This window comes from Choristoneura fumiferana, chromosome 18 (genome assembly GCF_025370935.1).
Source record: "Choristoneura fumiferana chromosome 18, NRCan_CFum_1, whole genome shotgun sequence".
Classification (NCBI taxonomy): Eukaryota; Metazoa; Arthropoda; class Insecta; order Lepidoptera; family Tortricidae; genus Choristoneura; species Choristoneura fumiferana.
Window position 1 is genome coordinate 15,008,505 of NC_133489.1, and position 13,488 is coordinate 15,021,992.

At 37.9% G+C, this 13,488-nt stretch overlaps 2 protein-coding genes across 2 annotated transcripts in view; both read right to left on the minus strand.

Moving 5' to 3' along the window:
- Positions 1-349: 349 nt before the first annotated feature.
- On the minus strand, positions 350-3,024 carry LOC141437806 (uncharacterized). Its single transcript, XM_074101325.1, has 2 exons — positions 2,179-3,024; positions 350-2,075 (listed from the first exon to the last, which is right to left on the minus strand). The coding sequence occupies exons 1-2, from the start codon at positions 2,955-2,957 to the stop codon at positions 614-616; spliced, it is 2,241 nt and encodes a 746-aa protein (XP_073957426.1). The 5' UTR covers positions 2,958-3,024; the 3' UTR covers positions 350-613.
- Positions 3,025-4,025: 1,001 nt separating this feature from the next.
- LOC141437949 (uncharacterized) overlaps positions 4,026-13,488 on the minus strand; it is a 28,137-nt gene continuing 18,674 nt past the window's right edge. Inside the window, exons 7-11 of the mRNA XM_074101550.1 lie at positions 12,935-13,131; positions 10,327-10,490; positions 7,524-7,727; positions 5,184-5,351; positions 4,026-4,583 (exon numbers count right to left, since the gene is read on the minus strand). Coding sequence (XP_073957651.1) covers positions 4,132-4,583; positions 5,184-5,351; positions 7,524-7,727; positions 10,327-10,490; positions 12,935-13,131 — 1,185 coding nt within the window. The 3' untranslated portion in view covers positions 4,026-4,131. The remainder of the gene's footprint in view (positions 4,584-5,183; positions 5,352-7,523; positions 7,728-10,326; positions 10,491-12,934; positions 13,132-13,488) is intronic.

The following is a 13,488-nucleotide window of genomic DNA, read 5'->3' on the forward strand; positions in this document are numbered from 1 at the left end:
ACCATGGCTTCGATTAAGATTTAATAAAAATGGCATTTTTTTTTTAATTTAATTCTCATACATTTCCGGGAATCGAACCTGGTCAAAATCTCTGTAAACTATATTTATAAATTCTGCACATTTTTTCGTTGTTATAGTTGATTGTGTGGATCATAAGTGAAAGGAAATACATTTTAGGACATTACTTTAGGAATTAGATAGCTATTTCTTATAGTTAAAATAAATGTTTTCATTTTATTTATTGCTAGGTACTCTTTAGGACATGCATTTTTTCGAATACGTGATTTTTCATGGAGAATAGGTATAGGTCCATTGCATAACGAGTGGGGAATGTAAAGGAGAACAAAAATAAGGATAATGCATGATTTTTATTAACTTTTTTTAAAACACACATATTTTATTGAGCAATTTAAAATGGCGATTTCTTATGACTTAAATAGAATTCGAATATTGAACAACCTACATACTTAACTCTTTAACAAATTTACGTTGTAATAATGAACTATACTCAAAAGTTTACACATCCTTATTTGAATATGTCCAGTTCACAACAAATTTATAACTTCTAGCCTTATGATTATTTTTATGTACAATTTGGTTCTAATTGGATCAATTATTCCTCTTTTGTCTCTTTGCTCATATACTTTTCGGCGGCTTTTCCAATAGCTGCAGTAACTTTTCCAGTAATTTCGTGAAGGTTTTCGTTCGATAAATCCCACGACTCAACAGACCGTTTGGAGAAGAAATTCTGTGTTTGGTCGTTTGGTCTCCAACTGTTCGGGTACACGATCTTGTGACGCAGCACTGCCTTGATAATTAGAGCGCCGACATACACTATGAAGTAAACACTAAAGTACAGGGGCAGGTAATACAGCTTCTTTCCTAAGTAATAGTAACTGTATCTGTTAACACGAGGTGTCTCTGTAGTCGTAGTCGTTGTAGTTTTATGGTGGTGATGATGATGATGGTAGAAATCATGATCATCGAAGTCATGATGGTACTTGAAATCTCCAGGAAAATCGTGAGGAAACCCATGATCATCCGAGGGTGGCCCGGGATGGTCCATATCGGGTTTCATGTCTGCAGGTGGCGGTGGTGGCATCATTCCCATATCATTTCCTTTCATATCGTTTTCTCCTTTACTGTCATCCGCATTATCATGATGTTTGTTGTTAAATATCAGTTCAGGATAGTCGGAATCGTGATACGAAGACGGTCTATGGTGATGATCGCCTGGACTCGGGGGATGATCATCATTAGAGGGAGCAGCTGGCTCAGGTTTGCTGTAGTGGTAGCCCTGAAAATCTGGAGTTTCCATTGCTGGTGGACTATCTATAGTCATTGGTGGTTTATCGTATGAGTAACCCTTAAATGGTTTTGATAAAGGTGGGAGTGTAGGGACAAATGGCTGAGCTGGAGGCGACGGTGGTTTGTATCGGTAACCTAAATCCATTGGTGGGCTACTATCATCATTACCATCATCTGGTGGAGAATCATACGACGGGCCAGAATCATCTGATGTGTCCATTGACGGAGGGGGTGGAGGTTGATACTTCGGCACCGGCGGTTTCGATGGTGGCGCGGGAGCTGGGGCGGGCGCCAGCGCGGGAGCAGAGTCCGTGTCAATTGGTGCATACGGTGGAAAAGATTCGTAGCTATTAGGAAGAGGAAAATCATTACCAGAAGCTGGAGGTGGAGGAGGTGGTGGTGGCGGGACCAAATTAGCTACTGATTTTACGGGAGATGAATCAGGACGTGACTGTTTCTGTTTAATACCATATTTCGCCGGCGGAAAATACGGTTGTGCCGAGTTGTAACGATCAATTGGCTGACGAACTGACATTACATCTTGGGCCTCTCCCCGAACAGGATTTTTTATATCACGGAAGTTATCTAAATTTGTAAACATATTTTCACTATTGCTTTTTTTGGCATTGGCAAATGTATTCTGTATTGGCTTTTTATAATTTTTCATTTGGAAAGGTTTCAAGTTAATATAGGGAAAGCGGATGTTTGGCTCTGTACGAATCGCTCGTGATTCATTTTCAGCTCCATTTCCTGGATTTGTTCCAAATCTGTGGACAACAATAAAAACCTGAATATATCGTGTCTGTTGTGTAAAATTATGTTTTTTTTCTACATGGGGTAAAATTAAAAGAAAAAAAATATTGAACTTACCCTGGTAAAGCAAAGTTATCATCCATCACGTCTTCATTTTTATCTTGATCTGTTTCCTGGACTTCTTGTTGAGCCTGCTGATTATCAGGTTTTTTGTCTTCATTTTCTGAATCTATTGAGGCTTCTTCCCATTTACCAGCATAATGATCGTATTTTTCACTGTCAATTACATGCCAAATATCTTGTACATTGTTTAAAGGAGGTACAGCAGTCGTGGTAGTAGTCGTAGGGGGCACAGTTGTATGAGGAGTAGACGTAGGAACGTAGACTGGAGCTGCGTCGTGATTATATAGATTATTATACAGTGCAAAATAGTCTGTCATATCTGGTGTACTTTTCTTAGCATCTTCCGGTTTTACATAATTTATTACGGGCACTTCAGGTTTTATTTCTAAAGGTGTTTGTTCTGGAACTTCATCTGGCACATATATCGGTTTCGCTGTCGTAGTCGTCGTTTTGGGTTGTATTTTTTCTCTCTGTAGGAGGTTCCTTAAAGATTTTTTGTAGTTGTCACCGCTACCTGATTCAAACTCGGCAAATATTAAGTCAGGTGTTTCTACTTTAGGTTTGGCGGTCGTCGTAGTGCTTGTAGCATTCTGAGGTGAATCCATCCGCCGCATCCAGTTGTGGTAATAGAACGGCGCTGATCGTCCCTCGTCGATGCGCAGCTGCGGCCGCGGCGATGCGGTGACCACGAACACTTGCGGGCCCGGTAGGTTCAGTGAATGAACGTTACATAAGCACACTAATAAACTTAGATATGTAATAACTAGAGCCATTTTATTTTATTTATTCATCTACCGAGTTATTTCCGCGCGTTTCAGTCGGAAGCTGAATAAGAAATGATGGAAAAACTGACTGCTACATGGACCCATATTCCCAGTGCTGATAAGCCGAGAGTAAAATTGTGATAATTTTTAGCGGTACTCTGGTATGTGGCACACCGCGCCTTAGGCACGATCCAGATGACCGGAGACCGAGTTATGATTTACACTATTAGCAAGACAATCAGTGTCACGAACAAGCGACGCTGGAGTAAAGAAAGTGTCACAAGTTCGTATTCCTAAATATATTTGAAACCTCATATGTAATTAATTAAAAAAATCATACTTGGAGCTTAATTTGGTAACAACGAAATATTTTCGGCAATAATTGTAATCAGAAAATAAGTGTCAGTGTCGTGGGGTCGTAGCAACATGATTCCCATCAAGTTGCCTAATTTTTTACCTGAATGCAGTTGTATAGTACGGCAAAGTTTGTGTAAACTCCGAGAAGTTGTATCTGAAAACACACCTAACGTACGCTTCTTTTACTCTCCGGTTCGCTTATGGAAAATGTTCACTTCACGCTACTCAAAACAGTTTTACTTACCTACAAGAATACCTACACAACAAAGCGAATTTACAGCCGACAAAGCAATATATTCATTAACTTTAATACATTTTTTTATTCGACTGGATGGCAAACGAGTAAGTGGGTCTCCTGATGGTAAGAGATCACCATCGCCCATAAACATCTGTAACACCAGGGGTATTGCAGAGGCGTTGCCAATCTAGAGGCCTAAGACGGGACCTCACGTGGCAGTAATTTCACCGGCTGTCTTACGCTCCACACCGAAACACAACAGTGCAAGCACTGCTTGCTTCACGGCAGGATTAGCGAGCAAGATGGTGGTAGCAATCCGGGCGGACCTTGCACAAGGTCCTACCACCTGCAAATCTATACAAGAAGTGAAATATTTTATTAAAAAAATAATAAAAAAAAAAATTACGGAATTTAAATATCGAATAAATATATGATACTTCACATTTACATATCAAATACGGATATGAAATAAGGATCCACAGTAATAAATAAAAATAATTTAATTAACTCAATAAAATTATCATCTGACTTAACTAGTCTTTAAAAACGAATTTGTATACAACAATACTTTAAATTAAAACGCGGGGTCTATCCACTCGCCTTAGTGTCATTTTTCTTTGCATTTTGTGATGGGGTCTCTGTCTCAGTGTAGGCCGGGTTTTCAACGCCGGAATCACTACCGCCATCTGTGTTGTCCGCCACTAACTTTGCCTTTTGATCTGGATCTAAGAGTACATCTGGCTTATCGATCGGCGTATTCTCTGGCTTGTTTATCTCAGCTTTACTAACGCCATCTAGTGTCACTTTTCCTTTGTCTGCTTCAATGGTATTTGTTTCGCGACTTTCCACATCAGCGATTGCCGGCTTTTTCTTACAGATGTCGTTCTCGTCGCCCATGGCTCGTTTGCCGATGTAGAACTTGTTGAACAAGAAATACATGCATCCGGTGATGAAGGTAGCACATGAAAATATTTGATAAGTCGGCCTTGTTCCGAAGAATTTCATCAAGTAACCACCGATGAGACTTCCAGCACCTTTGCCTGTAACGAACGTAAGTACATAATATTAAGTATAAATTTTAAAAGATATTATGTTGAAAATAATCATAGAATTTGGTTGTGTAGTCTTTTGTTTCATAAGCATCTAAATATCCTGATGTACCATCAGCCAAATAGTGGTCTATCAATTTTTAAACAAGTTCCTATCAAATGAATATGTCGCTAAAGTCGAACTTTCAAGTTGACAGACACGTCTATTGGCATTATTGTTTTATGACATGCAAACGATTATCAGCTTTAGGGTGGTAGACCACATATTTGGCTGATGGTACATAGTCCATGTCATCAATATAAAGGTCCTTTCGGCACGTTTAAAAATGTATAAAACAAGGGGCTAGTAAGTAGTTAAAATGTACGCATCGACCCTAACGTTTCAACAGTAAAAAAGGCAGTGTACTGTTACGTACACTTCATTTTCGTCATTTCTGCCACACTGTCGAGTAACACCTCACTAACACGCACTGCGGGCGACGCAGATTCGAGGACGATCGAAAGATTGCAACAAATTATGAAGAAGCAAATAGCCTAAATACTAGGTTTAGTTCCCTTTATAAAAGCAGCAAATAGTGTGAAAATACGTACCGACACCATAGTACAGTCCACCCAGCAACCCCTGCACGGACGTGTCGGTGGTGGTGGAAGATAGTCGCGCGGCGTACGTCACGGCCGCTGTGAAAGACAGCGACGACGTCACCGACTCCAGGGCTTCGAACACCAGACACAGCCAGGGGTTGTATATCAAAGAGTAGCCTGGGGGATTAGAACAATAATAATACATTTGCGACGTCTGCTTTAATAATAAATAAATAAACTGGGAAAATTTACGCAAATTGACTTAGTCCCAAATAAGCAAAGCTTGTGTTGTATCAATGACCCTTTTAAAAAAAGACACCGTGTGTGAAAAAGACGTACAAAAATCTTGTTTTCGGTATAGTTAAATATTTTGAATCAAATATAAAAAAAAACTATTTACTTTATTAATCAATGAACTAAAATAATTTCCTTGCTCACCCGCGACCTTACGATACCTAAGCTTATGCAAAATATGCGTGTTCATGCAGTTCCTCCATCTCCACACTGTACTGGTAGCATGGTGTACGGTTGTGTCACTCTGAAGATGAGCTCTGGTTGAGTTCGAAACGCGTCAGTGTAGTGTGGTGGTGGTGATAGATGGATTTGTGTGTGTTCTTACAGTGTGGAGGTGGAGGAACTGCATGAACACGCATATTTTGCATAAGCTTAGGTATCGTAAGGTCGCGGGTGAGCAAGGAAATTCTTTTACTTCATTGATATGGACCTCCGCAAAGTAACGCCTGATTCAATAAATTACTTTATTAATCGCCTTATTAGGCGACTATTGTAATCGGTGGAAAAGAATAGAAACTCCTCAATTCACAGAAATTATAATGAAAATCATGCTAATAGACAAAGATTAAAGCAATAAAAATATTAGGTGCATCGAAGCATGATCTGTTACTAAATACAGACATATTAAATTCAATGTCGTTTTCGCAACGTAATCTCGTATTTCCTATGTACCTATAGCGGCTTGCTAGATCTATTTCCGCTTAGTTAAGATTGATCTAACGCGTAACTGGTTACATGTTGATGTTACAAAAGAGTATGGCATATAGTGTCGAGCTTCTAGTGCATTTTATACATTCACTTAATCCTAGTAAAGAAATTCAGATGTAAGTTTATTCTATAAATCATACACTGTGGAAACGCGGTTACTTGTAGTTCATTCTGTAGAGCAAAAGTAACATAAGCTCTTACAGTGTTTTCATTCTAGCATGGTGCGGGTGACACTTATTATAAAAATCTGATATGTTAAATTTATTTCGTATAATACACCTAGTTTCTACGCCAGTCATATTCAGGCTACACAACTGAAATATACTTCCATATATTTAGACCGCAGCAACTTTTTTTGAGTAAAACAAAACGTTGCATATGTGTCACCCGCACCATGCTAGACTAGAATGAAAGAACTGTAATGGATCTTGTGTTATATCGGTACTTACTAATTGGTAAGTAACGAATATTCTTGCAAACTCCGTTTAACCTTACTTTAGTGGCAAATAATATTCCAACCTAGAATTTCACTAATACTCTCATCAAAATTAGCGTAATAATCGGATTAATGATGACATTAATTATGATTAAGATTTTAAATTATTAGTTTTCTCGACTCAAGTTTCGACAATTTGACTCTCTATTCTTGTGATATTGACGGCTGTCACCCGCACCATGCTACAATGAAAGTACTATAGTAGGTACAGTCTCCAGCATTAATATCTGCCATAGCCGAGCGCGCAAAAATATCTTACACGTCCTTCCGGCCCTAGAAATAGAGTAGAAAGATTTATGCAAGCTTTGTTGTGTCAGATATTGGTGCTGGTGACTGTCCAGCGTCAATATTGATTGCGCGATAGGCCATGAGTTTTTGAATGATAATGAATGTTACATTTTTAGTGCCCCCAGATTACGCTGAGCGGGTGCAAACTAATAACAGCTCTATGTTTTTGTGGTTCTGTACCCTAAGGGGTCCTTTAATTAAGACTCTGCTCAGATCTAAGACTAAAAATCAAAAATAAAAAGATCGGGAAGAGTCGATTGACGTCTTTTTTGCTTTTTTTCGGGACGGTAAAGCTTCTTAAGAGGCATAGAAATGTCACACGAGGTAAAAACGCGAGACACCAATGTATAAAAAAAAGCTATAAAGCTACTCTGATTTCCATAGGTTCAAAAAAGGATAACATTTCATTGGTGAGTATTATAATTTAATAAAAGCTATGAAAAAAACGGAAAAACGTGTGGTAATGGAAAAACTGACGACATCGATGACATTTTTATTTCTTTTATTATTAGTACTGTGACTTATGAAGATTCTTCGTGGATAGATGTGGGGAAAACTCTCACCAAGCAGCCTAATAGCGTAGAAGACGAATCCAATAAAGAGCACGTTGGCGTGTCCGAGGCGGCGGATGATGGGCCCCGAGAGCACCAGCAGCGGCAGGCCGGCCACGCCGCCCACCGTGATGGTGATGCCCATCAGCGAACGGGACGCGCCCAGGTCCTGCAGCAGCCAGAACAGAAAGCTCTCGATGTAACCCCACGCCGTACCTGGAACACGGATAGATGTTTCTTTAGCTACCGTGCATGTGTACTCTTACGTTTAATTCTGAAAGGTCAAAGAGTACGTTGGTACATATACGTTGTTTAAGGAATGTTTGTTTGCATATTTGATTTCGGCCCGGCGCACTTAACCGATTTAAATGCTGTTTTTTTTTTATTGAAAGCAGGTTTTCTAGCAATGGTTCTTAGACATATTTTATCAAAATCGGTTCAGCAAAAAGAGGGGTGTTATTGGACAAACATAGGTAGGTACTGCTAATAAAAACAAATAATATTAGTATCTATGTCATTTGTCTTATTTGGGAAGAATTGTTTGCTCGTTTTTGTTTTTTTAAATGAACTCAAAAATTTCGAAACGGGCTAAGTAGCATTTTTTTGTTGTGAGATAGTTGGGGCCGTGCAGCATAATATACGCCTGGAGAGATCTCTCTATTGTGAAGTCTCCGCTAGACCTACAAGCTAAGGTTGATTTATGTGTAAGTGTAAGTGGAAGTGGAAGGGAACCGATTCCCTACAAGAAAATACGTGTAAATAAAATGGCAAAAATTTTACTTTCTTTTTTATCAGGATATTTGTCTTTCAATCATACTTAATATTTTTGTAAATTAATGTTGTTTTAGGTGTCATCGAGAAGCAGGAGTGGTATGATTATTTAACAGTATTCACGAACAACAAATAGAACCATCTTTGTGCAACTACGACGTAACTAACAAACGGAAATAACAATATAATTAAACTAACACCCCAACCACAACTTACGATCTAGCCTTTTTTGTACCAACAACACTGTATTACATACATTCAAGACGAGCGCAGTTAACCATTGGGAATTTCCATCGGTTTTAGAGGTCACGCTCTAGTGGGTGTTTAAATTAAATTTATTTAAATCTAGATAAATACACAACAATGTGTCAACCAAATTCGCAAAGCAAAGGGAGCCAACGGGACCCTATTAGGTACTGAGACTTCGCTGTCTGTCTGTTTGCCTGTCTGTCTGTCTATCCGTCCGTCTGTCACAGGGCTCTATCTGTTGAGCCGTAATAGCTAGACACTTGAAATTTTCACAGATTGTGTTACTGTGGGCGCTATAACAACGAATACTAAAAATAAAATAAAGTTAAAAAACCGGCCAAGAGCGTGTCGGGCACGCCCAAAACAGGGTTCCGTAGCCATTAAGAAAAAATTAAGTAATATTTTTCTAAGGATTTCATATTTTATACGGAATCTTCCAAGTTTAGGTATATTTTATACCTTAGGCTGTTATTTACTCTTAAACTACTAATAATTCTCAAGCAAACTTAGCCGTTATAGTTTTCCTTGATAGTTTGATATACTTACTACCATTCTGATTTTTTTCAAAATGTTTCACCCACCGGTTTAGATTTTAGAGGGGGGCGGGGACGCTCGATTTTCATGAAAATTTGCACTTTAAAGTTGAATATTTTGCAAACAAATCACTGAATCGATAAATCGTTTTAGCAACCCAATAAGCAATAAATCGTTTTAAAAGAACTATCTAACGAATACCCCACTCTACAAGGTTGGATAAGAAAAAAAAAACACCCCACTTTACATCAATGGGGTACACTAAAAAAAATTTTTTTAATTTTGATAGTACCATTTTGTTGGCATAGTTTACATACTTATTCGTGCAAAATTACAGCTTTCTAGCATTGATAGTCCCTGAGCAAAGCCGCGGACGGACGGACAGACAGACATGGCGAAACTATAAGGGTTCCGTTTTTGCCATTTTGGCTCCGGAACCCTAAAAATTGTATGGTGACCATACAAAAATCGTGTTTTTTCAGTGTTTTTTGGTTGCTAGGCGTTGTTATTCGGTGCTAGGCGGGCAAGTTGACAGCCGGCAGTTGCTAGTGGCTAGTTGATTTATCTTGACGAGTACTTTGGTAACCAGGGGCAAAAAGTACAGAACAAAAAAAGCTTGTTTTTTCCGTTTTTTCCTATCATCTTGGAAGATCACGAGTCTTCTCATTCATAACGATCTTCAATTGAAATTAAGCACTTGCTTAAAGTTATTTGTATTATTATTTGTTACTTATTTAATAGTAGTCTAAAATGTCATTGGTTAGGATCTATTTAGTTAAGTAAAGGAATATGTGTCGGAGTTTATGGTGTGGATAACTTAAAGAATTGGTTTTGTTTACCTTCAGACCAATAAAATAGACGTTTTGAAAAATTTATAACCTGCAAAGACGCACTATACAATATAACAAATGACAAAGAAAATAATTTTAAGCAATTTAACAACGTTTATAATACATGTCGTCTACCTTGCATTTTATCTTTACAACTAAGTTACCTATATATAATATAACTAAGTTAACTGAGTTGTACTGAGTTGTGGTACTCATAAAGAATATTTCTTGTTGTTGTTGTGCATGACTAGAGCTGTAATCCAAAGAGCTTCGAAAAAACTTGGTTACGAACTTGTAATTTTTTCACATTTTGTTGTTGATGGGATATTAAATACATGCCGAAGACCTCGCATACATACACTATTTACACAAATAATGAAACGGTCACGAAATCAATAAGTATCTAATTCGTGCGTAAATAAGTTTCTTACCCATTATAAAACAGGCTATGAATAGCGCAACTATTTCGATGTTCCGGAACACGGAAATGACATCTTCTAGAAGATTCTGCGCCGGCTGCTTGAATTCGAGGTCGATGCTCAGCATTAGGGCACCCGACGCCACTTTCAGCACTGCGTACAGGTAGAATGCAGGCCTGAACACAAAATAAGTCATTCATTATCATATACCCAGATTCACTACGCGTCTTTGGGTTTATTTATACCGTGCAGAGTAGACCAGGGTCATATATATGTTATTAAATAATTTTTTTTATTAAGGAACGTATTCTAAACATATTGTACCTCAATTTTCTGTAACATAGTGTTGTATTTTCCCACATTTTTTTCGCGATAAACTCTATCTAAGTAGATGAACTCGGACGACATTGGTTAGAATTGCTCGTTTCAAACAATGTGTACCTGGGCTGGATGCCCTGCGAGGTAGTTCAACTTTTTGGCTTAAGAAGTGCCACCAGCATCATACTAACATTCAAACACCTACAGAGCCAAAATAATTATAGCAAAAAATTTTTTTTTCTCGAAACTGTTAGCAAGTTGTAATTTACAAAAACTTATCGTTTAACAGTAAACAAAAGGATAGTAATTAAATAATGTGTAGCGTATCACTACCAGTTTATAGTGATGTTACCATAATTTCTTATAAGTAATATAAGATTTTTACTATAACCACATATTTTTGGATTTCCTTACATAGAATATAAGTAAAATATATCATTATTTATCATTATATCGCAAGGAAACAATAACCATTCCTTCGTAATACAAGTAGGTAACACTGATTTGCAATGTTTGCGGTCGATGTGCGTTTACTATTCTATTACCTACAAGACCAAAAATGGAACGCAAAATGAATACTTTAGACTTCCGAAAATTCCGTCTTACATTTCCATGACAGATATCGAGCTTTTAACGTATGTTAAATACTCCTTAAAGCATATTCTGAGTTTAGCAAGTAATACCTTTTAGTAAATCAATTTTAAGAGGCCGGGGGCAACCCGGCAGGCTTGGAAACTTGAGAATAGTTAGCAGAATCCGAAAGAGCGGATATAAATAAGTTAAAAGGGCCGGAACTTCTTTCTTTGTTGCTATCTGTATGTTAAGTTAAAATGTTAACCCTTTTATTTAACTTTTATAATCACACAAATACTGATATACCGGTAATTACGAGAAATGATTTGTAAAAGTTTACTTGTACGTTACACATGTTGTTAAAGCGAGAAAGATGCACCTTGTGATTTATCATCTCACGTACGAGTGACGAGATGCAACGAATAGCGGAATGTGGTGCCAGAACTAAGTGAAACTGTATACAAGTTTATTTATATTTAAATTTCACTTTCATTGATATTGTAGACTTACTTGACGAAGTTTATAGGGTACTTAATAAACTTGTAATATTCAGTTTAATTCCAAATACACTTTCTCGTAAAAGATATAAACGATATAGCACTATAGACGCTCAACTACATAAATATTATACAGATAAATACAGATAACTTAACTATAAGCACCTAATGAAAATGTATGGTAAGCATGGCAGGCGGTAGGTACGACGAGGTGTAAATTTTCCTAATAAATTCATTGGTACGTAGGAACTAGGTCTTATATGGTAGAGCGTTTAATTAGGCAATGACTTAAAGAGTGTGCTGCTCTGCTGCAAAAGGGAAATTTAATCTTACAGTGTCCTTACTTTTCAGTTATCTAAGTTTACTGGTATAACATGCATTTAAATGTTCAAAATAATTGAGAAGGTACCTACGATGAGTAATACGAGTACCTCATTTAAATAAGTGAAAGAGTGACTTTGGAACATACTTACGCACGTTTTAAAGAGAGACGTTAGGAATGTATCATTTATCATCCGTCACAAAGCGGCGTTATAGATTAGACGTCTTTTTAAAAATTAAACCTATACACCATTAAATGTAGGTACAATAATTGCGTATATTTAAATACATATCGGTAAGTACACGCGTATGTTTTGTGGTAAAACTGTCCTAACGATTTCAGTTAAATTTACTACGAGTACCTATTAAGGATTTTCGGGACCCACAAAAATCGATCTAGCTAGATCCTATTCTTAGGAAATACGTCTTTTCAATGTTACAAACAACGACCTAAGCTCGATCATTACTACTACTAAAACATCGTTAGTTATTGCATTACAAAAGTTATGTTGATAACATAGAAGGATTGTCATACAGTTTTGGTGTCAGTAGATCGTGACCTATTGTGCTTTCACTCGGTAGGTACCGAGTACCTACTGACTGAGCAAGATGCATCCTAAAGCAGCCGCATGACTCACGATTTTTCATGGCTGACGCTTCAAGGAAGGCAAAGTCGGCTTTTCGACTTTATCAAGGCTCATTGCAGATAATGTACACATTCACGCGATCCTGGGTAGTTCATATGTGCAAAGAGTCATTGAGACTCTATATTGATTAATGAGACTGAGAATGAGCATGTTGATTAACACAGCAGTTGAACTAAGAAACTACTAGCCTTTGATCGCGTGTATACGTGGCAGATCCGTTACTTCGCGCTCTCAAATCGAGACGCGAAATAATCATAAGGTTACCTAAAGTCCGTGTATCCCTTGCCCCTACTGGCGTAGTCTATGAGCAGGCCGGAGAGCGGCGAGGAGATCATGCCGCCGATGCTGCCGTACACCCGCTGGAGCCCGTAGTCGGCCCGCTGGTCGCGCACGATGGCGATCACCGCGCCCTCGAACATCGCGAACGCCGTGCCGCCGATGATGCCGATGAACACACGCACCTGTAGGTGTGCAGTGTTCACTTTAGAGTCAAGGGTAAATGTATCGTTTAGGGGAATCGAGTTCAACTTATTTTAGGTATACTACTTAATGTTTATTTTTATTTTTTTCTTCTAAATAATGTGTTTTCCGTGCATCATACTGCAAAACCAGCGCTGCGGCTTGCCGTGGCAACACGCTAAGTATGGCCCTTTTTGCATTTTCGGCACAATGTTTATTTTGTTTTCCTATTTAGTAAGTATATAAGATTGTGCAAGGTGTTTTTATTTTTTTAGTCGTAATTTATTTTTCATGTTGTGCCGACTTTTAGCAAATAAATTTATTCTTGCTTTCTTTCTTTCATCGATTATGTGTAAATA

What these genes read in the sequence shown, in the direction of transcription:
- LOC141437806 (XM_074101325.1), bottom strand. Translation starts at nt 2,957, where the DNA reads ATGGCTCTAGTTATTACATATCTAAGTTTATTAGTGTGCTTATGTAAC. An exon ending in GATAACTTTGCTTTACCAGG is followed by an intron (nt 2,076 to 2,178) that starts GTAAGTTCAATA and finishes TGTTGTCCACAG; the next exon opens with ATTTGGAACAAATCCAGGAA.